The following is a 24,511-nucleotide window of genomic DNA, read 5'->3' as shown; positions in this document are numbered from 1 at the left end:
CCAACCCGGGCCAAACCTCCCAATACACCGAGCACAGGCTCAGGAAAATGCAGGTAGATTATATTCCGGTCACTAAATCTCTGAGCAGCATTTACAGAATACCCGAGTGAGTCACACATAAAAGACACACCAACTTTCTAAATCATTTCAGTGAAAAATTCATTCAATTTTTTGAAAATCTGACTGTTGTGAATCTGAAAATGAGCACCATGGGGTTTGTGTTACTAAATGACTGGCTGTCCGTTGTTTGTCAGGTTTGCAATTCAATTTTTGTTGGATATTGAAGTGAATCTCATTTCAAAATGAGGACACAAATCCTGAGGAAAATGGATCACAATGTTTGGAAGGAGGTGCAGCTAAGCAGCAGAAGCTGTGAATGATGCTATTGATGATTGAGTGGAAAGCATTGGACCCTTGGGCTTCGGCTGGTCAATTTCCTTCTCAGCCATTTCATTCAGACAGTTATCTCACTGTGATAACAGATATGGATATAACATTGCCGATTGCCTGACTAGCTCAGCCTGAGTCATTTCATCTTAGGGTTGTGGGTTTGAGCCTCACATTGGGTGCTCTTTGTTTTTAAACTTTTCTCCTTTTCCAGGTGAACTCCAGCTCTCCATTCTTCCAGCAGTGTCACCCCTCAAAATGAGGCTTTCTCCATCCTGCTTTGTTACTATCACCGATTCAGAAACTGAAGGAGGGCACTATGACCACCCACCCCAGGGTCAGAAACTAGCTGTGCAGCTTTAGGGCCTGAATAAGATCCAACAGGGGGCTCCCTCCTCAGTTCCACCGGACGGCAGCTGGGATCAGTCTGAGGATCTAAATAAGAGTCACAGGAGCTGGAGAACTGAACCCAGCCAGAGTAGAGGGAGGGAGAAAACTGGGAGTGGAGGAAGGAAATGGTGGGGATGGTGCAATGGGTTTGGATTTCAGCAGAGTGAAGATGGAAGTGTGTGAGATGGGGATTTACAGCTTTTGGGGGAACGAGAGGAAAAAATGTTCCATAGAAACTAGAACTCTCTGTTCTGAATTTCTATCCTGTACTGACAGCGATGCCCTTTGTAAACTCCATTTGCAGGATATTGGAGAGAGGGGATTTTCAGTCAGGAGACTCCAAACAAAAACCTTGGCCTGATTTTACAGCAGGGGATCTCAAACAGAGGGTCGCGATTCCCGGTGAGGTGGGGGGCTGAGGAATTGGGGCTGTGAGTTCCGAGGCAGCAATGGGGGATTTGGAACAGAGACTCAGTCCAGCTATCGGGTTCGAGGCTCCAGGACACGTGCGTTTCTTTTCCTGCCAGTGGTCCGGGTATCGAGAGAATGAGGTTCGAGGCCCCATCACTGACTCCAACATCAGGTCGGTGAATAAATGACATCGCATTCCCCATTCTGTCTGTCACAACTCTTCCCCACCCCCCATGATTCTTAGCCCTTCTCAATGCTTCCCTCACCCCTCACAACTCTTACGCCCCCAGTTCTCCCAATTACCCGGTCTCATTATGGAGTCTGTGTACCTGGAGAGACAAAAGGAAACCTGCCCGATGGGAGGTCACACAGCAACTTAGAGAAAGACTTGAGTTCAGGCCTAAGACAGGAGAACGTCAGTGATAGTTTGGCCAGGTGGGCTAGTGGAAGGAAGGGAAGCAGCAGAGGCAGCTGATTAGATTGTCTCAATTATTTTTATTCATTCATGGGATGTGGGCATCACTGGCTAGGCCAGCATTTATTGCCCATCCCTAATTGCCCTTGAGAAGGTAGTGAACTGTCTTCTTGAGCAGCTGCAGTCCATGTGGTGTAGGTACACCTACAGTGCTGTTAGAGAGGGAGTACCAGGATTTGACCCAGCGTTAGTGAAGGAACTGCAATATATTTCCAAGTCAGGATGGTGTGTGACTTGGAGGAGAACTTGCAGGTGCTGGTATTCACTTGGATCTGCTGCCCTTGTCCTTCTAGACGGTAGTGATCGTGGGTTTGGAAAGTTCTCTGAAAGAAGCACCATGAGCCCCTTGTTGTTGGAGGTGAGGGTGGAGGAGACAGGAGAGAGGGAGAGCCCTTCAAAAGGAACTAACTTATGTTAGAGATGTTAAAAGATTCAACACACATTATTTAGCACAAAGCTGATTTATTTGACTTTTATACAGAATATTAACACCTATAGCTGGGCTGGGGTATATTAACATCAGCAGAAACAGACCCCAATGCACATGGTTCAGTCCTGGATGTGATTAACAGCAAAATCCAATCATTGGAGTTGCTTGTGAACTTGTTGGTGTCTCAGCAGGTGGGATGACCGAGCAAATTCCTTCCCACACTCTGAGCAGGTGAACGGCCTCTCCCCAGTGTGAATTCGCTGGTGTGCAGTGAGGTCAGATGATCGCCTGAACCCAGTCATACAATGAGGGCACCTGAATGGTCTCTCATCAGTATGAACACGTTGATGGGATATCAGTTCCCAGGAACTTTTAAAACACTTCCCACAGTCTGGACATTTAAAAGGTCTTTCCCTAGTGTGAACCCGCTGGTGCTTCAGCAGGGTGGATGAATGAGTGAATCCCTTCCCACACACGGAGCAGGTGAATGGTCTCTCCCCAGTGTGAACTCGCTGGTGTGCAGCGAGGTGAAATGATCGCTTGAACCCAGTCCCACAGTGAGAGCACCTGAATGGTTTCTCATCAGTGTGAACGCGTTGATGGGACATCAGGTTCCCAGAACTTTTATAGCACTTTCCGCAGTCTGGGCATTTAAAAGGTCTCTCATCAGTGTGAACTTGCTGGTGTTTTAGCAGGGTGGATGAATGAGTGAATCCCGTCCCACACAAGGAGCAGGTGAACGGTCTCTCCCCATTGTGACTGCGTCGATGTGTTTCCAGGTCAGATGGGGATCTGAAACCCTTCCTACAGTCCCCACATTTCCACGGCTTCTCTCTGTTGTCACTGCACGTATGTTTTGACAGGCCAGATGTTTGGCTGAAGCCTCGTCCACACACAGAACACGTGTACGGTTTCTCCCCACTGTGAATGGTGCTTTTTCTTTCCATGCTCAAAAGCTGATGATATTCAGGTTACAATAAATTGGGCAACTCTGTCAAATCCTGATGTGATGTTTGCTTTCAGTTTCCCGACTGCAAATCCTCCCCTTCTAGTATTCTGTGAAACTGATTTCAAACAGAAAAAGAGGGAGTGAGAGAGAACCCACAAAAAACTCAAGGGCAGGTTGTGAAATTGAGCTGAATGAATCTGGGAATTTGTGGGGCCGGCACTAGGAAAAAGTGACCATGAAAACTGCTGGATTGTCATAACAAACATGGTTCACTCATGTCCTTCCTGCCCACTCAAGATTCTGTCAACAAATTTCAAAATTGTGCCTGAACACCAAGGTCTCGGTCATTTATATCTGTTAAGAAGAGCAGGGTTCCTAACACTGACTTGTGGGGAACTCCACTATAAGTCTTCTTTCAGTCTGAAAAACATCCATTAAACACTCACTCAGCCAATTTCATATCCAAGTTGCTGCTGTCCTTTTCATTCCTTGAGCTATGACTGCTATTCCAACACCTCCTCCTTATCAATTTTAAACCCCACAAGTGCCTGAACTACCTCCTCTTTCAGCATGTCATGTGCAGTATCTCCTTGCTTGGAAATGACAGGTGCAAAATATTCATTTAATACCTCACCCATGCCCCCTGCCTCCATGTGCAAATTGTCCTTTTGGTTCCTAATCACCCCCACTCCTCCTTTTACCATTCTGCTCCTATTTATAAGCCGACACAAAACACTTTGATTTCTTTCTATATTAGCTGCCAGCCTCTTTCCATACTCACTTTTTGATTCTCTTATTTGTTTTTTCAATTCCCCTCTGAACCTTCTATATTCAGGCTGGTTCTTGTTTTTTTTATCTACTTGACATCTATCATTAGCACATACATTCATCGCCATCTGAATCTCTATCTCTTTTATCATCGAGGGAGCTCCGGATTTGTTTGTCCTACCTTTTCCGCTCTGGGGGAATATCCCTTTACTGTGTCTGAACTATTTCTTCTTTAAAGACAACTGAGTGCTTAGTTCCAGTTTTTCCTGACAACCTTTGATTCCAGTTTACCTGAGTCAGGTCCATTCTTAAACCATTGAAGTTGGCTTTCCCCAGTAAATTATTCCTACTCCTTCCTTAAATCTTTACCCAGAGACACAAAAGATTAACTGTTTACCTCCCAGATTCAAAGTATCATAATATTCAGGTTCTGATGAACTGAGTGACTCTGTCAGATTTTGATGTGATGTTTGGTTTGAATTTTCCGTCTGTCAATCTCCTGTAAGAGAAAGTTACAAAATCCATCACTGTCAGTCCAAGATTAGAAATTGAGAAGAGACAAACATTTCTTTTGACTTGAGTTTGCTCTCTGTAAATCCTCCCCTTCTCATGCCCTATAAAAGGAGTTTCCAAAATCTATACCTGTCAGTTCAGGATAGAAATGCACAACAAAAACAAAAATACCTGGAAAAACTCAGCAGGTCTGGCAGCATCTGCAGAAAGGAACACAGCTAATGTTTCGAGTCCAAATGACCCTTCAACAGAACTAAGTAAAATCCTATGTTCCTCTTCGCAGATGCTGCCAGACCTGCTGAGATTTTTCAGGTATTTTTGTTTTTGTTTTTGTTTTCCAGCATCCGCAGTGTTTTGCTTTTATCTTAGAAATACACCATATTCTCTCCTCCTGCACCTGGACCAGGGTGCCCGCGCATGCGCCCTGCTGCATTGCCCTATAAAGTATGGAGAACGCGCGTGCGCTCTGGTGCTCCTTGCCCCTATTAAGATGGCGGCTGTTAATTCGGGCCTGTGTCCGAGGGAAGTTGCGGCCGCAGTTGCTGTCGTTCTGTCCGGTACAACCGCGGGATCTATAACTTCATTTCGCCCTTTCAGGTCTCCTCTGGGTGTTTGTGAAGCCTCCCCGCCCACTCCGCTGCCTCCATCCTCTCCAATCACCCGCTCCATTCACCCGCCTGTTTTCGCCATTTCTCGGCTCCTTCGAACAGCAACAAGTAAAAATGTTACTGCGCATGCGCCATTTAGAGACCGCATTGCGCATGCTCCAGTCACTATCCGGCACTGAGTCTGCGGTCCTATAGTGAAGATAGGGCACATTATGTTCCCAAAACAAAAACAGAATTACCTGGAAAAACTCAGCAGGTCTGGCAGCATCGGCGGAGAAGAAAAGAGTTGACGTTTCGAGTCCTCATGACCCTTCGACAGAACTTGAGTTCGAGTCCAGGAAAGAGCTGAAATATAAGCTGGTTTAAGGTGTGTGTGTGGGGGGCGGAGAGATAGAGAGACAGAGAGGTGGAGGGGGGGGGGTGTGGTTGTAGCGACAAACAAGCAGTGATAGAAGCAGATCATCAAAAGATGTCAACGACAATAGTACAATAGAACACATAGGTGTTAAAGTTGGTGATATTATCTAAACGAATGTGCTAATTAAGAATGGATGGTAGGGCACTCAAGGTATAGCTCTAGTGGGTTTTTTTTTATTTTATATAATGGAAATAGGTGGGAAAAGGAAAATCTTTATAATTTATTGGGAAAAAAAAAAGAAGGGGGAAACAGAAAGGGGGTGGGGATGGGGGAGGGGACTCACGACCTAAAGTTGTTGAATTCAATATTCAGTCCGGAAGGCTGTAAAGTCCCTAGTCGGAAGATGAGGTGTTGTTCCTCCAGTTTGCGTTGGGCTTCACTGGAACAATGCAGCAAGCCAAGGACAGACATGTGGGCAAGAGAGCAGGGTGGAGTGTTAAAATGGCAAGCGACAGGGAGGTTTGGGTCATTCTTGCGGACAGACCGCAGGTGTTCTGCAAAGCCGCATTCAAAGGATCATCCTCCGCCATTTCCGCCAACTCCAGCATGATGCCACTACCAAACACATCTTCCCTTCACCCCCCTTATCGGCATTCCGTAGGGATCGCTCCCTCCGGGACACCCTGGTCCACTCCTCCATCACCCCCTACTCCTCAACCCCCTCCTATGGCACAACCCCTTGCCCACGCAAAAGATGCAACACCTGCCCCTTCACTTCCTCTCTCCTCACCGTCCAAGGACCCAAACACTCCTTTCAAGTGAAGCAGCATTTCACTTGCATTTCCCCCAACTTAGTCTACTGCATTCGTTGCTCCCAATGTGGTCTCCTCTACATTGGAGAGACCAAACGTAAACTGGGCGACCGCTTTGCAGAACACCTGCAGTCTGTCCGCAAGAATGACCCAAACCTCCCTGTCGCTTGCCATTTTAACACTCCACCCTGCTCTCTTGCCCACATGTCTGTCCTTGGCTTGCTGCATTGTTCCAGTGAAGCCCAACGCAAACTGGAGGAACAACACCTCATCTTCCGACTAGGGACTTTACAGCCTTCCGGACTGAATATTGAATTCAACAACTTTAGGTCGTGAGTCCCCTCCCCCATCCCCACCCCCTTTCTGTTTCCCCCTTCTTTTTTTTCCCCCAATAAATTATAAAGATTTTCCTTTTCCCACCTATTTCCATTATATAAAATAAAAAAAAAATAAAAAAAAAAACCCACTAGAGCTATACCTTGAGTGCCCTACCATCCATTCTTAATTAGCACATTCGTTTAGATAATATCACCAACTTTAACTTTAACACCTATGTGTTCTATTGTACTATTGTTGTTGACATCTTTTGATGATCTGCTTCTATCACTGCTTGTTTGTCGCTACAACCACACCAACCCCCTCCACCTCTCTGTCTCTCTATCTCTCCGCCCCCCACACACACACCTTAAACCAGCTTATATTTCAGCTCTTTCCTGGACTCGAACTCAAGTTCTGTCGAAGGGTCATGAGGACTCGAAACGTCAACTCTTTTCTTCTCCGCCGATGCTGCCAGACCTGCTGAGTTTTTCCAGGTAATTCTGTTTTTGTTTTGGATTTCCAGCATCCGCAGTTTTTTTGTTTTTATCACATTATGTTCCCGTTGCATGCAGGGCAAAGCTGCAGCCATTGAATGCCATTTTGTTTCAAAGAATATTATGTTTTTCAATCCAGTGACGATTGGAGGCACAGGGCCAAGATATAAAATTGTTACGTCGATTCAAATATCAATCAAAATGCACTGGCCTTCCACCATAGTTCTGTCCTGGGTGTAATTAACAACAGAACAAATATCTACAATTAGATGTCAACTCACTGCAGTCTCAGCAGGCGGCATGAATAAGTGATTTTTCTTCCCTTTCACAGGACATTTAAACTTCGTCTTGTCAGTCAGGAATTGTGGATCAAATCCCTGGAACTTTTAAAATTGGAGTGTTTAACAGGTGGGCAAAATGAGTAACTCCCTTTGAACACATGAAGTATTTGAATAGCCCTCTCTCTGGTGTGACTATGCTGTCGTGTCAGTAAATGGGATGACTAAGTGAATCCCTTTCCACATTCAGCTGGTGAATGATCTTATCAAAGTGTGATTTTACCCATGAGTTTCCAACTCACACTGGGATCTCAAACCCTTCTGAAAATGAGTTCTACATCCTCAACCATCCAAAGTTAGAGAAAATCAGGTGTTGTAAATCTGAAAAAGTAACAGAAAATGCCAGAATTTCCAACAGATCTGGTGGTGTGTATGGGGAGCTAAACAGAGTCTACATTTCAGGACTATGACTTTCCATCAGAATTGCATTGCATCAGTGCACAGGCCTGAAAACTGAACTCAGATCCTCAATCCACAGATGCTCCTTGTTGTGCTGAGTATTTCCAGCACTTCCTGCTTTATCTCTGGTTAAAGCAGTTGTTCCCGATTTGTACAACAGATTTATTATTTACATACAAACATAACAACATGTGAATGAGGAACAGCAGAAGGCCATACGGCCCCTCGACCCCGCTCGGTCATTCAACAAAATCATGCTGAATTATTGTAACCTCAAATCCACATTCCCACCTACTCACTTTCACCACCTCACTTATTAAGAACCTATCTGCCTCTGCCTTAAAAATTTTCAAAGATTCTGCTTCCACCGTTTTTTGAGGAAGAGAGTTCCAAAGACTCATGACCCACTGAGAGAAAAAAAACTCATCATCTCTGTCTTTCTTCTCATCCATCCACAAGTGGAGACATCTTCCACTTATCTACCCTGTCAAACCCTTTCATTATCTTAAAGGTCTCGTTCAGGCTGTTCCTCACTCTTATTACCGAGGCAACACATTTTCAGCCAGTTCAATCTTTACTGATTGATATAGTTTTTCATTTCTGGCATAATTCCAGTCAATCTTATTAGCACCTTCCCCAGTGCTTCGTGATCCATCTTATAATATGGATACAGCTAATCTGAGCATCAGCGTCACTATTGTCCCAAATTCCTATTAGTTGGAAGGATCAGTATTGCAGTGGGAGAGGGGACTGTGGTTTCGAGCTGTTATTCACCATCCTCTATTTCAGACATTCTCCCATTAACTGAAAATAATATGAGATGAAATGACCAGATCCAAGGAGCCGCTCTGTAACATTATGGATTATCTACAAAGTTGTCTCTCACCTTGACAGTGCAACAGAGTGCAGTTTTCATTCTAAATCCGCCAATTATACCATTAAGAATACCTGTCAGAGAATGACTAGATTTCAGCACAAGGCCAGTGGAAAGCTCAGTTAACATGATTACCAAGCAGTGAGGAGATGAATTTGCAATTCATGTGCAACTTGTTTGTACATTTTCCAGTTTTAAAAAAAATTCATTTGTGGGATGTGGGTGTTGATGACGAAACCAGCATTTATTGCCTTTCCCTAAATGCCTCTGAGTTGCTGGTGGGGAGCTGCCTTCTTGAACCACTACTGTCCCTGTTGTGTAGGTAAACCCACAGTCCTGTTAGGATTTTGACCCAGCGACAGTGAAGGGATGGCGATATATTTCCAGTTCAGGGTGATGAGAGGCTTGAAGGGGAACTTCCAGGTAGTGGTGTTCCCATATTTCTGCTGCCCTTGTCCTTCTAAATGTTAGCGGTTGTGGGTTTGGAAGATGCTGGTTAAGGAGCCTTGGTGAGTTGCTGCAGTGCATCTTGTAGATGGTACACAGCTGCCACTGTTCGTCGGTAGTGGAGGGAGTGAATGTTTGTGAATGTGGTGCCAATCAAGCAGGCTGCTTTGTCCTGGATGGTGTCAAGCTTCTTGAGTGTTGTTGGAGCTGCACTCATCCAGGCAAGTGAAGAATACTCCATTACACTTCTGACTTGTGCATGTCGGTGATGCACAGGCTTTGGTGAGTTGGAAGGTTAGTTACTCATCGGACGATTCCTAGCCTCACGACCTGCTCTTGTAGCCACAGTATTTGTATGGTGAGTCCAATTCAGTCACTGATCGATGGTAACCCCCCCTGGATGTTGATAGTGTGGGATTCAGTGATAGTAATGACATTGAACATCAGGGGTCAATGGTTAGATGCTCTCTTGTTGGAGATGGTCATTGCCTGACACTTGTGTGGCGCAAATGTTACTTGCCACTTGTCAGCCCAAGCCTGGATATTGTCTAGGTCTTGTTGCATTTGGACATGGACGGCTTCAGGATCTGAGGAGTCATGAATGGTGCAGAACATTAACGAACATCCCCACTTCTGACCTTATGTTGGAAGGAAGGTCTTTGATGAAGCATCTGAAGATGGTTGGGCCGAGGACACTACACTGAGGAACTCCTGAGGTGGTGTCCTGCACTGAGATGACTGACCTCCAACAACCACAACCATCTTCCTTTGTGCTAGGTATGACTCCAACCAGCAGAGAGTATTCACCCTGATACCTATTGACCCCAGTTTTTCCCGGTCTCCTTGATGCCACCCACAGTCAAAGACTCCCTTGATGTCAAGGCAGCCACTCTCAATGCACTCCTGGAGTTCAGCTCTTTTGTCCATGTTTGAACCAAGGCAGAAATGAGGTCAGAAGCTGAGTGAAACTGGCAGAACCAAATCTGAGCATCAGTGAGCAGGTTATTGCTAAGCAAGTGCCGCTTGATAGCATTGTTGATGACTCCTTCCATCACTTTACTGATGACGGAGAGTAGACTGATGGGGCCGGGTTGGATTAGTAGTTGCATTGAGTCTATCAATTTCCATCTTGAATCTCAAGATGAAGAGCGATAGACTTAGTGTATAGAATCACAGAATCACACAGTGCAGAAGAGGCCCTTTAGCCTATCGAGTCAGGTGAGAAACACCTGACCTACCTACCTAATCCCATTTACCAGCACTTGGCCCATAGCCTTGAATGTTATGATGTGCCAAGTGCTCATCTGGGTACTTTTTAAAGGATGTGAGGCAACCCGCCTCCACCACCCACCCTCGGGTTAAAACGTTTTTCCTCACATCCCCCATAAATCTCCTGCCTCTCACCTTGAACTTGTCTAGATATTTGGACACAAAGGGAATCAACGGGTATGGGGATAGGGTGGCGAAGTGGAGATGAGGTGGATGATCATTTAATGGTGCAGCAGGCTCAATGGGTGTATAGCCTACCCATGCTCCTATTCCTTGTGTTCTTATGAACATCACTGTGTTTCATTTCCATGAAAGCCCAGCAGATGCAGCAACCACCTTTTCACTTCCACCCCATGTCCCAGGGCCCCAGAAACAATGTCCAGGTGACACAGCGATATACTTGTACTTCTTTGTATTTTGTATCCTCTTTGCTGAGGAAACTAAATCCCGATTGGGTGACTGCTCTGTGGACGAACAGCAGTCTGCAAGTGTGGTCCAGAGCTTCTGATTATTTACCTATTTATTTCTCCACTGCACTCCAGCTCTGATCTCTCTGTCCTCGTCCTGCTGCACTGTTCAAATGAAGCTTAATGGAAGCTCGAGGAACAGCAGCTCATGTTTCAGTTCGGGTCTTTACAACATTCCAGACTGAACATTCACTTGAATAATTTTTGACCTAATTCTCTTCAGACAGTAGGTGCTGGTACATGTTCTGCTGTTACCATTTATACCTCCTCTGGGCCTGTCTTCTGTTTCTTCACTTGACCCATCAGTTTATTTCCTTATCTAATCATCACCAAAGGTTGCCTCGCACCATCATCCCCTTTGTCATTTAATCACTCCTGCCTTCCATCTTATCACATGACCGTTTGTTATTTCCTCCTTTCCCTCTCCTGTCCCTGACGCTGTTCATTTTTGTAAGCTTTTAAGTCTCTAAATTCTTTCAGTTTGGATAAAAGGTCACCGACCTGAAACATTCACTCGGTTTCCCTCTCCATCTAAGCTGTTTGACCTGCTGAGAGTTCACAACATTTTCTATTTTGAGTACCTTGTTTTTGGGGTCACAGTGGATCAGTTTTCTCTGACTTATCGTTTCCTGTTTACAGGTGAAGAAGGAGCTTTTACAGAATGAGACAATAACTGTCCCCCTGTTCGACATGAAACTAAACTCACTGTTAATTCCTCCTCAGTAACAATTGTAAACACAAAGTTTCCAGCCGGGATTGAACCGGGGACTTTCTCATGTAAAGTAAACGTGATAATCGGTGCACTAGGGAAATGAGTGTGAATCCCCCCCCGGACAGAGGGGAACTGACCATCCATCTCTAGCTCTAATTCCCAAACAGAAAATGCTGCCAAGAATCAGCAAGTCAGGCTGAGTCTGTGACCGTTCTCACCATCTGAAACCGTCACAATGCCCGGATGATTGACGGCAGCTCCGGACCAATAGGAAGCAGGGGGTGTGACTGGAGGACCGAAAAGGAGCAGCTAGTCCTCCAACCATTCGGAATGAACGAGGGGCAGGGCCGGGCTGGGAGTGAAGCATGCGCAGTGTGAGGATTCGGTGAGGAAGTGAATGGCGGGGAGGAGGGAGTAATGAGTCCGGTGTGTGGGCGGGGAGGCTTCTGTCAACCGCAAACCCGGAAAAATAACTTCCCGGTCCCCAGGGGACCGTCTCCCCATTTGCACCGAGCGAGGCTGCTGCTTTCTCCCAGTTACAGTCCCGGGCTAACGGCGCCATCTTTATTGGGGTCGATGTGCATCAGAGCGCATGCGCGGCCGCCATATTTATATGGGGCAGAAACAGAATGTTGGGAAATTGAGAGAGATCGTAAACGTCTCTTCAGAGATAAAGAGTAGAAATATCATGGACTTCATCCTGTTTAAGAGGGGTGAAGCAGGTAGAAAGATAATATTCAGGTCCTGATGAATCGAGTGACTCTGTCCAATCTTGATGTGATGTTTGGTTTGAATTTCCCATCTACAAATACTCACCAAGGCTCCTTAGGCAGCACTTTCCAAACCTACTACCATCTAGAAGCACAAGGGTAGCAGATAGATGGGAACACCACCACCTGGAAGTTCCCCTCCAAGCCACTCACCATCCTGACTTGGAAATATATCACTGTTCCTTCACTGCCGCTGGGTCAAAATCCTGGAACTCCCTTCATAACAGCACTGTGGGTGTACCTATACCACATGGACTGCATGGTTCAAGAAGGCAGCTCAGCACCACCACCTCGAGGACAATGAGGCATGGGCAATAAATGCCGGCCTAGCCAGCGATGCTCACATCTCATGAACGAAGAAAAAAAATGCTGTAAAAAGGAGATTATTAAAAAATCCATCACTCCAAAAGTTGGTGCAGGAGAGAGGGCTTTAGATTCCCAGATCAATGAGCCTATTTCTGGGAAAGGTGGGACTTGGACAGGTCTGACAGGTTACACCTGAACTGGAACGGGACCACCATCCTTGTACGAGGATTGCTCATGCTGTGGGTGGCGGTTTAAGCTAATTTGGCAGTGGGATGGGTTACTGAGTGGTGGTATCGTAGGGGTGATGCACAGACAAGTATAGAAGAAAAAGCAAGTCAGCCTGGAAGGCAGATCGGATGTAGTCAAGTTAAGGCATAAGGGAGAATGGCAACCTGGATGGTACCTATTATGATGCAAGGAGCCTTGCGAGTAAGGCAGATGAGTTGAGGGTGTTGATTAACACATGGGGATATGATATAATTGCGATCACAGAGACATGGTTGAGGGTGAGGCAGGACTGGCAGCTCAATATTCCAGGGTATGGAATCTTCAGGTGAGATGGGGGAAGGGGTGTAAAAGAGGAGATGGGGTAGCAATATTGATCAAGGTGCCAATTACTGCAATAAGGAGGGATGATATCTAAGAAGGTTCTTCAAATGAGGCCATATAGGTAGAGCTTAAAAACAAAAAGGGGGAAGTCAGATTGTTGGGAGTGCACCGTAGACCCCCTAATAGTCAGCGAGAGGTAGAAGGGCAGATATGTAGGCAAATCTCACAAAAGTGTAAAAATAATAGGGTAATAATGGTTGGGGATTTCAACTTGCCCAATATTAACTGGGATAGACTAAGTGTGAAAGGTTCAGAGGGGGCTGAATTCTTAAAATGTATCCAGGAGATCTTAGGAAGTCCTACAAGAGGTGCAATGGTGCAAAGCCGGGCAAGTGGTAGAAGTTTCTGTGGGGGAGCATTTCGGTGATAATGACCATAACCCAGGAAGTTATGGAAAAGGCCAAAGATGGTCCGGAAATAAAGGTTCTGAATTGGGTGAAGGCCGATTTTAATATGATAAGGCAAGATCTGGACAAAGTGGACTGGGAGCAGCTACTTGTAGGAAAGTCTACATCAGAGCGGCGGGTGTCATTGAAAAAGGAAATAGTGAGAGTGCAAGGCCGAAAATAAAACAAATTTCAAAGGAAACAACAGTTTATACTGCATGAGAAAAGGGTACTGATTGGTTGGCTAATCAGTTCTGATTGGTCATTGCCATGGAGAATGTACCAGGGAGCTATCATCATGTGCTTTTGTTTAATTCAACTAAAGGTGCCATGTCTGGACTTGTTCCTTCTGCCTGCAGAGGACATGTCCCTGTGTATAAATATATGTAGCTTCTAGCAAGTGTAAGTGAGACACATCACAAGCTTGACTGATAATCTTTGAAATTTGATGTTCGTGCATCTGTCCTGATGAGTACAAGATGAAAAGTTTGGTAGAATGTCTTTTTTAACAATACTCAAGTGTCTTAAAGGGGGAAGTCTGGTAGACAGATGGAGAGGTGGAGGGAGAGAATCTTAGAGCTTGGGGACGAGGGAACTGAAGGCACGGTCATTAATGGTGAAGCAATTAAAATAGGGAATATACAAGGTCAGAATTACAGCAGTGCAGGTATCTCAGAGGGTCGTAGGGCTGGAGGAGATTACAGAGATAAGGAAGGGCGAGGCCATGGAGGGATTTGAAAATAAGGATGAGAATTTTAAAATCAAGTTGCTGCTTGACCGGAGCCAAGGCAGGTCAGGAAGCAGAGAGGTGTTAGGGGAATGGGCCTCACTGTGAGTGAAGACATGGATAGAAGACATTTGGATGGTGTCAAGTTTATAGAGGGTAATGTGTGCGACCAGCCAGGAGTGTGTTGGAATAGTCGAGTCTGGAGGTAACAACGACAGGGATGAGGGTTTCAGCAGCAGATTCACTGAGACAGGGTGAGGTTGGGTGATGTTACAGAGGTGAAACAGGCGATCAGAGTGATGACACAGATATGAGGTCAGAAACTCATCTCAAGATCAATTTTAACACCGAGGTTGTGAACAGACTGGTTTAATCTCAGACTGTTCCCAGGGAGAGAGATAGAGTTGGTATCTAGGGAATGGAGATTGGAGCAGGGACCGAAAACAGTGTCTTCAGTCTTTTCAGTGTTTAACTGGAGTTAATTAGTCATCAGGAGGAGAAGCAGGAACCAGAATGGGCCACGAGACTGATCCCAGGTTTAATTTAGTTAGAGAGGGAGAGAAGGAAGGAAGGAAACCCTGGGAGGTTTGGAAAAACCACCTTCATGATCACTCATTAAATCAACACACAGTAAGTTTTGGGCAAAAGGTTAATGTCTGCTATTCTGTATGTTCGGTCAGGGGGTTTCAGATTAATGTTTTGTCATGAGTAATGACTAAAGTGAATGATCTGACATATTGTTATCTCCAGTTGTAGAAATCTTTTAAAAAGATACAGAAATAATTGTCCAAAACCCTGTTTGGATTTCAGCACAGGGAGGAGGGAGAGTGTGTGGGAAGGGGATTGGCAGCTTTGGGGGAACAAGCGATGCAGAAATGTTCCACAGAAACGAGAGTTGTCTGTTCTGAATTTCTATCCCGTTCTTACAGTGATGACTTTTGTAAACTCCTCTTACAGAGAATTAGAAGGGGAGACCTTGAAGACAGGAAACTCAAACCAAACATCAGATCAAGATCTGACACAGTCACTCGATTCATCAGGACCTGAATATCATTGGCCTTTGAATGTGGAAGGAGAAATGTTTGTCTATTCTGTCTGTGGGAATAGATTTCAAACATCAGTGTGACTGTAAAAGCACCGAGACACACACGGACACCCGAGTGAGAGTGTTCCAGTGAACTGACTGTGGAAAGAGCTTTAACCAGTTACACAGCTGATTAATGCATCACACCATTAACAGTGGGAGGAAACTGTACACGTGTTCTCTGTGTGGACGAGGCTTCAACTGATCATCAAACCTGGAGAGACACAGGGACACCTGGACCATGGAGAAACCATGGAAATGTGGGGATTGTGGGAAGGGATTTAATTACCCATCCCATCTGGAAAACCATCGACGCCGTCACACTGGGGAGAGACAGTTCATCTTCTCCATGTGTGGGAAGGGATTCACTCAGTTATCCAACCTGCTAACACACCAACAGTTACACACTGCAGAGAGACCATTCACCTGCTCCAAATGTGGGAAGGGATACACTCGATTATCCCACTTACTCACACCCAGCGAGTTCACAGTGGAGAGAGGGCATTCACCTGCTCTGTATGTGGGAAAGGATTCGCTGGGTCCCCTGATCTGCTGAAGCACCAGCGAGTTCACACTGAGGAGAGGCCGTTCAGCTGTACTTCCTGTGGAAAGAGATTCAGGTTTCATTCAACCTCAGTGTACACCAGCGAGTTCACACTGGGGAGAGGCTGTTCGCCTGGTCTGAGTGTTAGAAGGGATTCACTCAGTTATCTAGCCTGCTGACACACCAGTGAGTTCACACTGGGGAGAGACCATTCAGCTGCTCTGAGTGTGGGAAGAAATTCACTCAGTTATCCACGCTGCTGACACACCAGCAAGTTCACTCTGCAGAGAGACAGTTCACCTGCTCAGTATGTGGGAAAGGATTCAATGGGTCCACTGTCCTGCTGAAGCACCAGCGAATTTACACTGAGGGAAGGCCGTTCAGCTGTACTTCCTGTAGAAAGAGATTCAGGTCTTCATCCAACCTCAAAGTGCACCAGCGAGTTCACACTGGAGAGAGGAGGTTCACCTGCTCCAAGTTTGGGAAAGGATTCACTCAGTCATCCAGCCTGCTTACACACCAATGAATTCACACTGAGGAGAGACCATTCCTCTGTACTTTCTGTGGAAAGAGATTCAGGTCTTCATCCAACTACAAAGTACACCAGCGAATTCACACTGGAAAGAGGCCATTCACCTGCTCCGACTGTGGGAAGGGATTCACTCAGTTATCCCACCTGCTGAAACACCAGCGAGTTCAGAAATGACAACAGGGATTGGATTCTGCTGTTAATCACATCCAGGATGAAAAGTCTGACAATATTAGGCTTGTTTCTGCTGATGTTTAGAATCCCTGTAACTGGGCTGGAGTTTAATATTCTGGATCTATAGCTGATTGTGTTCTCGGGGCTGCAGTGTCCCTTTAAGAACCGCTGTCTCTGATCTTTCCCCATAATTCAGGAACTCTCATCAGAAATTAGTTTACAACAAGATTCTGAACTTGTACTTCAATCCCAAATTGATCTTTGGTACGAATTCTACAATTCAGTGTCTGAGAGGGTCCACTGATTAATATCTCCAATTCAAAAGTGCTGATTAATCCTTGCTGACAATTCTTACTGACTTGCACATTACTCACAATGACACCTCCATTATTCACCAGAAAGAAGGGGAATGAGAATCGAGAGTTCCCAAATGTTACCCATCCCGCCTGGTACAGAAATCCCTTCGGCACGGGAATGGAGACAAGTTCAATCCAAGTAACGGACTGTAAGTAATCACTGTCTAATAACCCTATAAAAAGGTTAAAATAGGCTCTTGAGAGCAAAGAGATTTTGAAGTGATTCGTTTTGGCTTCAGCCCAACACTCACACTCCCCACACCAGTTAACCGTTCAGAAGAGACTGCCACCACCAGCGATGGACACCAGCACTCACTCTGTGTCCTCCGGGACCAGTAATCCATTCTAACCTGTCATGGGTCATGTGTTTCTCGTGTTTATTTAGGTTCTGCATCATATTTAAACTGTCGCTTCTCAATAAACTACTTTAAAATCACTTCTGCACTCAACCCCCTTTTCAGGCAATCTGTGACTCCCGAACCTAAATGTTACAAAGTTGTGTTAGGAGTGGGATTGGAGTGATCGAGACCATAGGCTTCAGAAGCAACATACTTACTTAAGTGTGAATGGAGAAGTTCCTAAGTGAAGCCAGGAGTATACAATGGCGTTGACACATTACAGGGAGCGACTGATAGATAGTCTGATAGTAAAAACAGACAGGCCGGGGGTGAGAGATATCCTGGGTATTAGTGAAAAGTGTGACCGGGATTACGAGTATATCCTCAATAGGATTTCTAAAGAGGGTCAGAAAGGACAGATTAAGTTGAGAAAGGTCCAGAATGAGTTAGAAAATATCCACAGGTGAATAGAGAGCTAGACAACCTTTAAAGTCAATGCATGAACCTTTGTTTGAACCAGATGTATTTACGACATGCCAATAATTTAGAATTGTGTGAGATGATCGGCAGGTGGGGAGGATGAATATAAGACAATAGTTATGACATTTTAGTGGAAAAGTTTTGACATGTATTCTTGGTGGCTGCTCAATAGTTTGTGTTGCTGATTCTGATCATTCTAGTAGCTTTAGTATGTTATCTACAGTTTGTCATCAAGAAATTAGGAAAACAAACTCGTAGCTTAGAAATAGTGAGGTTAGTCAGAAACCAGTTGTGAGAAGTCAATAAGGATATTCCCTTCTCAAGTGGGGAGATCTGTGAATTAAGAGGCAAGGTCCCAGACAGCGGTTCTTAAAGGTACACTGCAGGCCCAGCCAGCTCAATCAGCTCCACTCTCAGCTCAGGAGAGCTCAACAACTGCACATCCTGTCCACAGGGGAGTTCTCCTGGTGCAGTGGGACCAACATTTGCTTTACCTAACACCACCAAAAAAAAACACATTAATCAGTTACTTGTGTGATTGTTGTTTGTGGAATCTTACTTTGCACATCTGGCTGTCATGAAACAGAAGCAACTTGTCTTTATCTAACATGTTTAATGTAATAAAACATCACAAGGTGCTTCAGAGGAGGTTTGTAAAGAAACATTTGACACCATGTTACAGAGGGCGATATTAGGGTAAATGGACAAAACTGTGATTGGAGAGGCAGATTTTAACCAACATCTTTAATCAGGGGAGAGAGCTGGAGGGGGTGGAGAGGTTTAGGGAGGGAATTTCAGAGCTTCACACCGAGGCACAGCCACCAATGGTGCAGTCATTAAAATCAGGGATGTTCAAGAGGCCAGAATGAGAGGAGCACAGATATCAGAGAGGGTGAGTGACTGGAGGTTACAGAGATCAGGAGGGATGAGGCCATGGAGGGATTTGTAAACAAGGATGTGAATTTTAAACTGGAGGCATTGCTTGACCAGGAGCCAATATAGATCAGAGAGCACAGGGCTGATGGGTGAATGGGACTTGGTGTGATAAAGCTCACGGTCAGCAGAGTTTTGGATGATCTCATGTTTCCGTGTGGCGACGGGGTGAATGTGAGGGGCCGGCCAGGAATGTATTGGAATTGTCAAGTCTAAAGGTAACACAGACGTGGATGAGGGTTTGAGCAGCAGATGAGCTGGGATGGGGTGGAGACAGGCAACGTTATGGAGATTGAAATATCTGGTGTTCGTGATGATGTGGATATGTGGTCAGAAACTCATCTTGGAGCCAAATAAAACACTGAGATTGTGAACAGTGTGGTTCAGCCTCAGACAGTTCCCAGGGAGAGGGATGGACTCGGTACTTAGGGAACAGAATTTGTAGTGGTGACCGAAGACAATGGCTTTGGTCTTCCTGATTTTTAATTGGTGGAAATTGCTGCTCATCCAGTACTGGATGTGGGATAAGCAGTTTGATAATTTAATAACAGTGGAGGAATGGAGAGGGATGGTGGTGAGGTAGAGCTGGGTGTTGTCAGTGTACATGTGAAAACTAACACGGTGCTTTTGGATGATGTCACTGAGTGGCAGCATGTAGTTGAGAAATAGGAGGGGCCAAGGATAGATCCTTGGGGGACACCAAGTACAAGGACTTTGGAGAGGAAAGAGGGCTCAGAGATGTGTGAGGTGATACATTTTGGGTGGACCAACCAGGCAAGAGATTACACGATGAATGGTAGGATCCTAGGAAGTACAGCGCATAAGAGCGACATTGGTGTGCATGTCTATAGATACTTGAAGGCAGCAGAACAGGTAGATAAGGTGGTTAAGAAGGCATATGGGATACTTGCCTTCATTATTTGAGGCATTGAGTACAAGACCAGGGAGATTATGATGGAGCTGTATAAAACATTAATTAAGCCACATCTAGACTACTGTGTGCAGTTCTATAGGAAGGATGTGATTGCACTGGAGAGGGTGCAGAGGAGATTCACCAGGATGTTGCCTGGGCTGGAGAGTTTCAGCAATGAAGAGAGACTAGATAGGCTGGAGTTGTTTTCCTTGGAGCAGAGAAGGCTGAGCGGGGAACTGATTGAGGTGTACAAAATTATGAATGGCATAGATACGGTACATAGGAAGAAACTTTTTCCCTTAGTGGAGGGGTCAATAATCAGGGGGCATAGATTTAAGGTAAGGGGCAGGAGGTTTAGAGGGGATTTAAGTAATTTTTTTTTCACCCAGAGGGTGGTTGGAATCTGGAACACACTGCCTGAGGGGGTGGTAGAGGCAGGAACCCTCACAACATTTAAGAAGTATTTAGATGAACACTTGAAAAGCCACAGCTTACAGGGTTACAGGCCAAGTGCTGGAAAATGGGGTGAAAATAGATAGGGGCTTGATGACTGGCGTAGACATAATGGGTTCCGTGCTGTAAAACTCTATGACTCTGGTGGTAGTTTGCAAAGATGGTGGGAGTCAAAGGTTGCTTTTTTAGGATAGGTAATGACGGTGGGTTTAAAGCTGGAGGGGCAGTAATAAAAGAGAGAGAGAACGATTGACAATATCAGCTAACATGGAAAAGTTGAATTGTCTGCAGTTTAGTGAGCGTAAGTGTTAAAGAAGCAGGAGGTGGTTCTCATGGACAAGATGAGCACTGAGAGAGCATATGGGGAGATGGGAGAGAAACTGGAGAAAGATGTGGGTTCAGGGCTTAGACAAGGGGGATCTTTAGAGACAGTTTGTCCCGGTGGGCTAGTGGAAGGGAGGGAAGCAGCAGAGGCAGCAGATTGGATTGTCTCAATCTTAATGACAAAGAAGCTCCCTGAGCTCCTCACACTTGTTGTTGGAGGTGAGGATGGAGGAGACAGGGGAGAAGGAGAGCCCTTCAAAAGGAACTAACTTGTGTTTGAGATAATAAAAATATTTGACAGTATATTTCACACAAAGCTGATGTATTTGACTTTTATTCAGAATGTTATACCCGATTACTGGGATGGCATTAATGAACATCAACAGAATCAGACCCCAGTGAACATGGTTCAGTCCTGGATATGATCAACAGCAAAATCCAATCACTGTGGTTACTTGTGAGTTCTCTGGTGTCTCAGTAGGTGGGATGACTGAGTGAATCCCTTCCCACACACAGAGCAGGTAAATGGCCTCTCCCCAGTGTGAATGCGCTGGTGTACAGTAAGTTGAGATGATTGCCTGAACCCAGTCCCACAGTGAGAGCACCTGAACGGTCTCTCGTCAGTGTGAACACGTTGATGAGACATCAATTCCCTGGAACTTTTATAGTACTTCCCGCAGTCTTGGCATTTAAAAGGTCTCTCATTAGTGTGAACTTGCTGGTGTCTCCGCAGATTGGATGAATGAGTGAATCTCTTCCCACACTCAGAGCAGGTGAACGGCCTCTCCCCAGTGTGGGTGCGCTGATGTTCATTGAGGTCAGATAATCGCTTGAAGCCAGTCCCACAGTGAGAGCACCTGAACGGTCTCTCATCAGTGTGAACACGTTGATGGGACATCAATTCCTGAGAACGTTTAAAGCACTTCCCGCAGTCTGGGCATTGAAAAGGTCTCTCGTCAGTGTGAAGTCGCTGGTGTATCTGCAGGGCGGTTGAACTACTGAATCGCATCCCACACTCAGAGCAGGTGAATGGCTTCTCCCCAGTGTGAACTCGCTGGTGTTTCTGCAGGGTGGATAACTGACTGAATCCCTTCCCACACTCAGAGCAGGTGAATGGTCTCTCTCCAGTGTGAACTCGTTGGTGTGTCAGAAGGTTGAAAGACCGGGTGAATGCCATTCCACACTTGGAGCAGATGAACGGTCTCTCCCCAGTGTGACAGCGCTGGTGTACAATGAGGTGACATGAGGCCTTGAATCCGCTCCCACAGTGAGAGCACCTGAATGGTCTCTCATCAGTGTGAACACGTTGATGGGACATCAGTTCCTGAGAACTTTTAAAGCACTTCCCACATTCTGAGCATTTAAAAGGTCTCTCAACAGTGTGAACCCGCTGGTGTCTCAGCAGACTGGATAAACCAGGAAATCCTTTCCCACACTCAGAACAGGTGACTGACCTCTCCCCAGTGTGAACACGCTGGTGTGTCAATAGGTGGGACAACCGAGTGAATCCCTTCCCACACTCGGAGCAGGTGAACGGTCTCTCCCCAGTGTGACTGCGCCAATGAATTTCCAGCTGGGATGGGTAACTGAATCCCTTCCCACAGTCCCCACATTTCCACAGTTTCCTTCCAGTGTGAACAATGCTTTTTCCTTCCATGTTCAAAGGCTGATGATCTTCAGGTCCCGATGAATCCAAAGACTCTTTCAAATCCTAATCTGTTGCTTTGTTACAGCTTCCCAACTGCAAATCCTCCCCTTCTAATACTCTGTGAAATTGATTACAACAGAAAAAATGGAGTGAGAGAGAGCCCACAAAAACACAAAGGCAGGTTGTGAAATTGAGCTGAATGAATCTGAGAATTTGTGGGGCCGGCACTAGGAAAAAATGACCATGAAAACTGCTGGATTATCATAAAAACCCAATTGGTTCACTAATGTCCTTCAGGAAAGGGAACCTGCCACCCGGTCTGGGCCTACACTAGACTTTGGCCCACAAGGGAGGAGAGGGAAAGAGAAAAAGAGGGAGAGAGAGAGGTGGGAGAAGCAGAGGGACCTTATGTATCTAGAGCTTGAACAGAACTCTCACAGAATCGCCCAAACACTCAACCTCCACCACTCAGCAGGACCAGGGTTGCAGGTGCAGGTCCATCACCTCCCAGTTCCCCTCTGACACACATGGCAATATAATTCCAAGTCAGGATAGTGTGTGACTTGGAGGGGAACTTGCAGGTGGTGGTGTTCCCATGCATCTGCATGGGAACACTCTCAATGTTAAAGGTCACAGGTTTGGAAGGTGCTGCCGAACCAGCCTTGGTGTGTTGCTGCAGTGCATCTTGTAGATGGTAAACACTCCTGACACTGTGGCTGGAGAAACTGGGGATGCCAAGTAGGTTGAAGGGAGATTTGACAGAGGTGTGCAAGTTAATGGTAGGTTGAGATAAGGTGGATAAAGAAAAGCCATTCACAATAGTTGACAGTAAAAGGATTACAAGACACAGTTTTAAGATTTGGTGCAAGACCCACAGGGGGATGTGAGGAAGAAATTTACACAGTGAGTGGTAATGACCTGAAACTCAACACTTACACTCAGAGGCCGATAATGTCCAGGTCCTGATGGATGGAGTGATTCAGTCAGGTTTTGATGTGATGTTTGGTTTGAGTTTCCTGTCTCAGAATCCCGGTGGAATCTCCTGCAGAAAGTGAACAAGAGGCATTACTGTCAGAGGGCGGCCCTTACCCCGGGTCTGAGATCGGAAGAGGCCGCAGCTGCTGTCGGTTTGATGCAAACAGGGACCGGGAGTTTCCAATTCGGGTCTTGAGTCCTACACCGGGTGTTTATGAAACCTCCCAGTCCGCACTGACTCCATTTCTCTCCTGCACTCGGCTGTCACTCACCCTTTCCCTCCTTCCTCCTTCAGCTCCCGGACTCCCCGGTCTTCAAGTACAATGACACTGCGCCTGCGCGGAGCCTCGGCACTCGAGCCCCGCCCCTCTTTCACCCCGATTGGTTGGAGGACCAGCTGCCCCGTTCGGACCTCCAGTCCCGCCCCATCTTCCTATTGGTCCAGAGCTGCCGTCAATCAGCCGGGCACCGTGACGGTTTCAGATGGTGAGAGCGGCCACGGACTCAGCCTGACTTGCTGATTCTTGGCAGCATTTTCTGTTTGGGAATTAGAGCTAGAGATGGATGGTCAGTTCCCCTCTGTCCGGGGGGGGATTCACACTCATTTCCCCAGTGCACTGATTATCACGTTTACTTTACATGAGAAAATCCCCGGTTCAATCCCGGCTGGAAACTTTGTGTTTACAATTGTTACTGAGGAGGAATTAACAGTGAGTTTAGTCTCATGTCGAACAGGGGGACAGTTATTGTCTCATTCTGTAAAAGCTCTTTCTTCACCTTTAAACAGGGAGCAGTAATTCAAGAAAAACTGATCCACTGTGACCCTGAATCAAGATTCTGCAGATGCTGCAAATCCAACCTCAAAACAGAAAATGTTGGAAACACTCAGCAGGTCAAACAGCTTCTGGGAAACCGAGTGCATGTTTCAGGTCGGTGACCTTTTATCCAAACTGGAAGGATTTAAAGATGGGGCCAGTGTGTCAGGAGACGGGACAAGTATACAGTACGTTGTTGACCTTCAAAAATCACACTATTCCTGATGTTGATGAGCTGCCTCACTTTCTTTCCCATTAATTCCATTTGCTGATCTATCAATAATGGACTTGCTGCCATCTCGAACAAAACTGTTTTCACCACTAAGGCTCCACTGGTATTTAATAGTCTTCATGACATCCTCGGACTGGGACTGGATAACATCATAAGAGTCCATTGTTTCTTAATGACCCACGTCAATAACAGGAAGAAATATTAATAAACCTGAGCACATTATCTAGGCTGACACTCCAGGGTGACATTGAGGGACTGCTGCACTATCAGAGACAGCATCCTTCAGATGGAACTTGTAGAGGCTCTGGTCACAGTCTTCCAATCCTTATATGGTAGTGGTGTCAAAGCACTGACATATTGTAAATGTTACACCCCTGTTCAAAAACACAGCAATTCCAGGACAATCAGCTTAACATCAGTGGTGGGGAAAGATTGGAGCCAATAATCCAGTATAATAATCCAAATTCAATTGGCACTTAGAAAAGTATGGGTTATT

The 24,511-nt window shown here is 45.8% G+C and overlaps 1 protein-coding gene across 1 annotated transcript; it reads right to left on the bottom strand.

Moving 5' to 3' along the window:
* Window positions 1–2,139: 2,139 nt before the first annotated feature.
* On the bottom strand, window positions 2,140–23,262 carry LOC121273849 (zinc finger protein 883-like). Its single transcript, XM_041180987.1, has 4 exons — window positions 22,930–23,262; window positions 20,801–22,111; window positions 4,997–5,120; window positions 2,140–3,064 (listed from the first exon to the last, which is right to left on the bottom strand). Exons 2-4 carry the CDS (start codon window positions 22,000–22,002, stop codon window positions 2,246–2,248), a joined length of 2,145 nt encoding a protein of 714 aa, XP_041036921.1. The 5' UTR covers window positions 22,003–22,111; window positions 22,930–23,262; the 3' UTR covers window positions 2,140–2,245.
* Window positions 23,263–24,511: the final 1,249 nt, after the last annotated feature.

The sequence above is a fragment of the Carcharodon carcharias genome, assembly GCF_017639515.1.
Source record: "Carcharodon carcharias isolate sCarCar2 chromosome 27 unlocalized genomic scaffold, sCarCar2.pri SUPER_27_unloc_2, whole genome shotgun sequence".
NCBI lineage: Eukaryota > Metazoa > Chordata > Chondrichthyes > Lamniformes > Lamnidae > Carcharodon > Carcharodon carcharias.
Note: the sequence above shows the minus strand (reverse complement) of the source record. Positions and strands in the feature narration are given on the sequence as shown.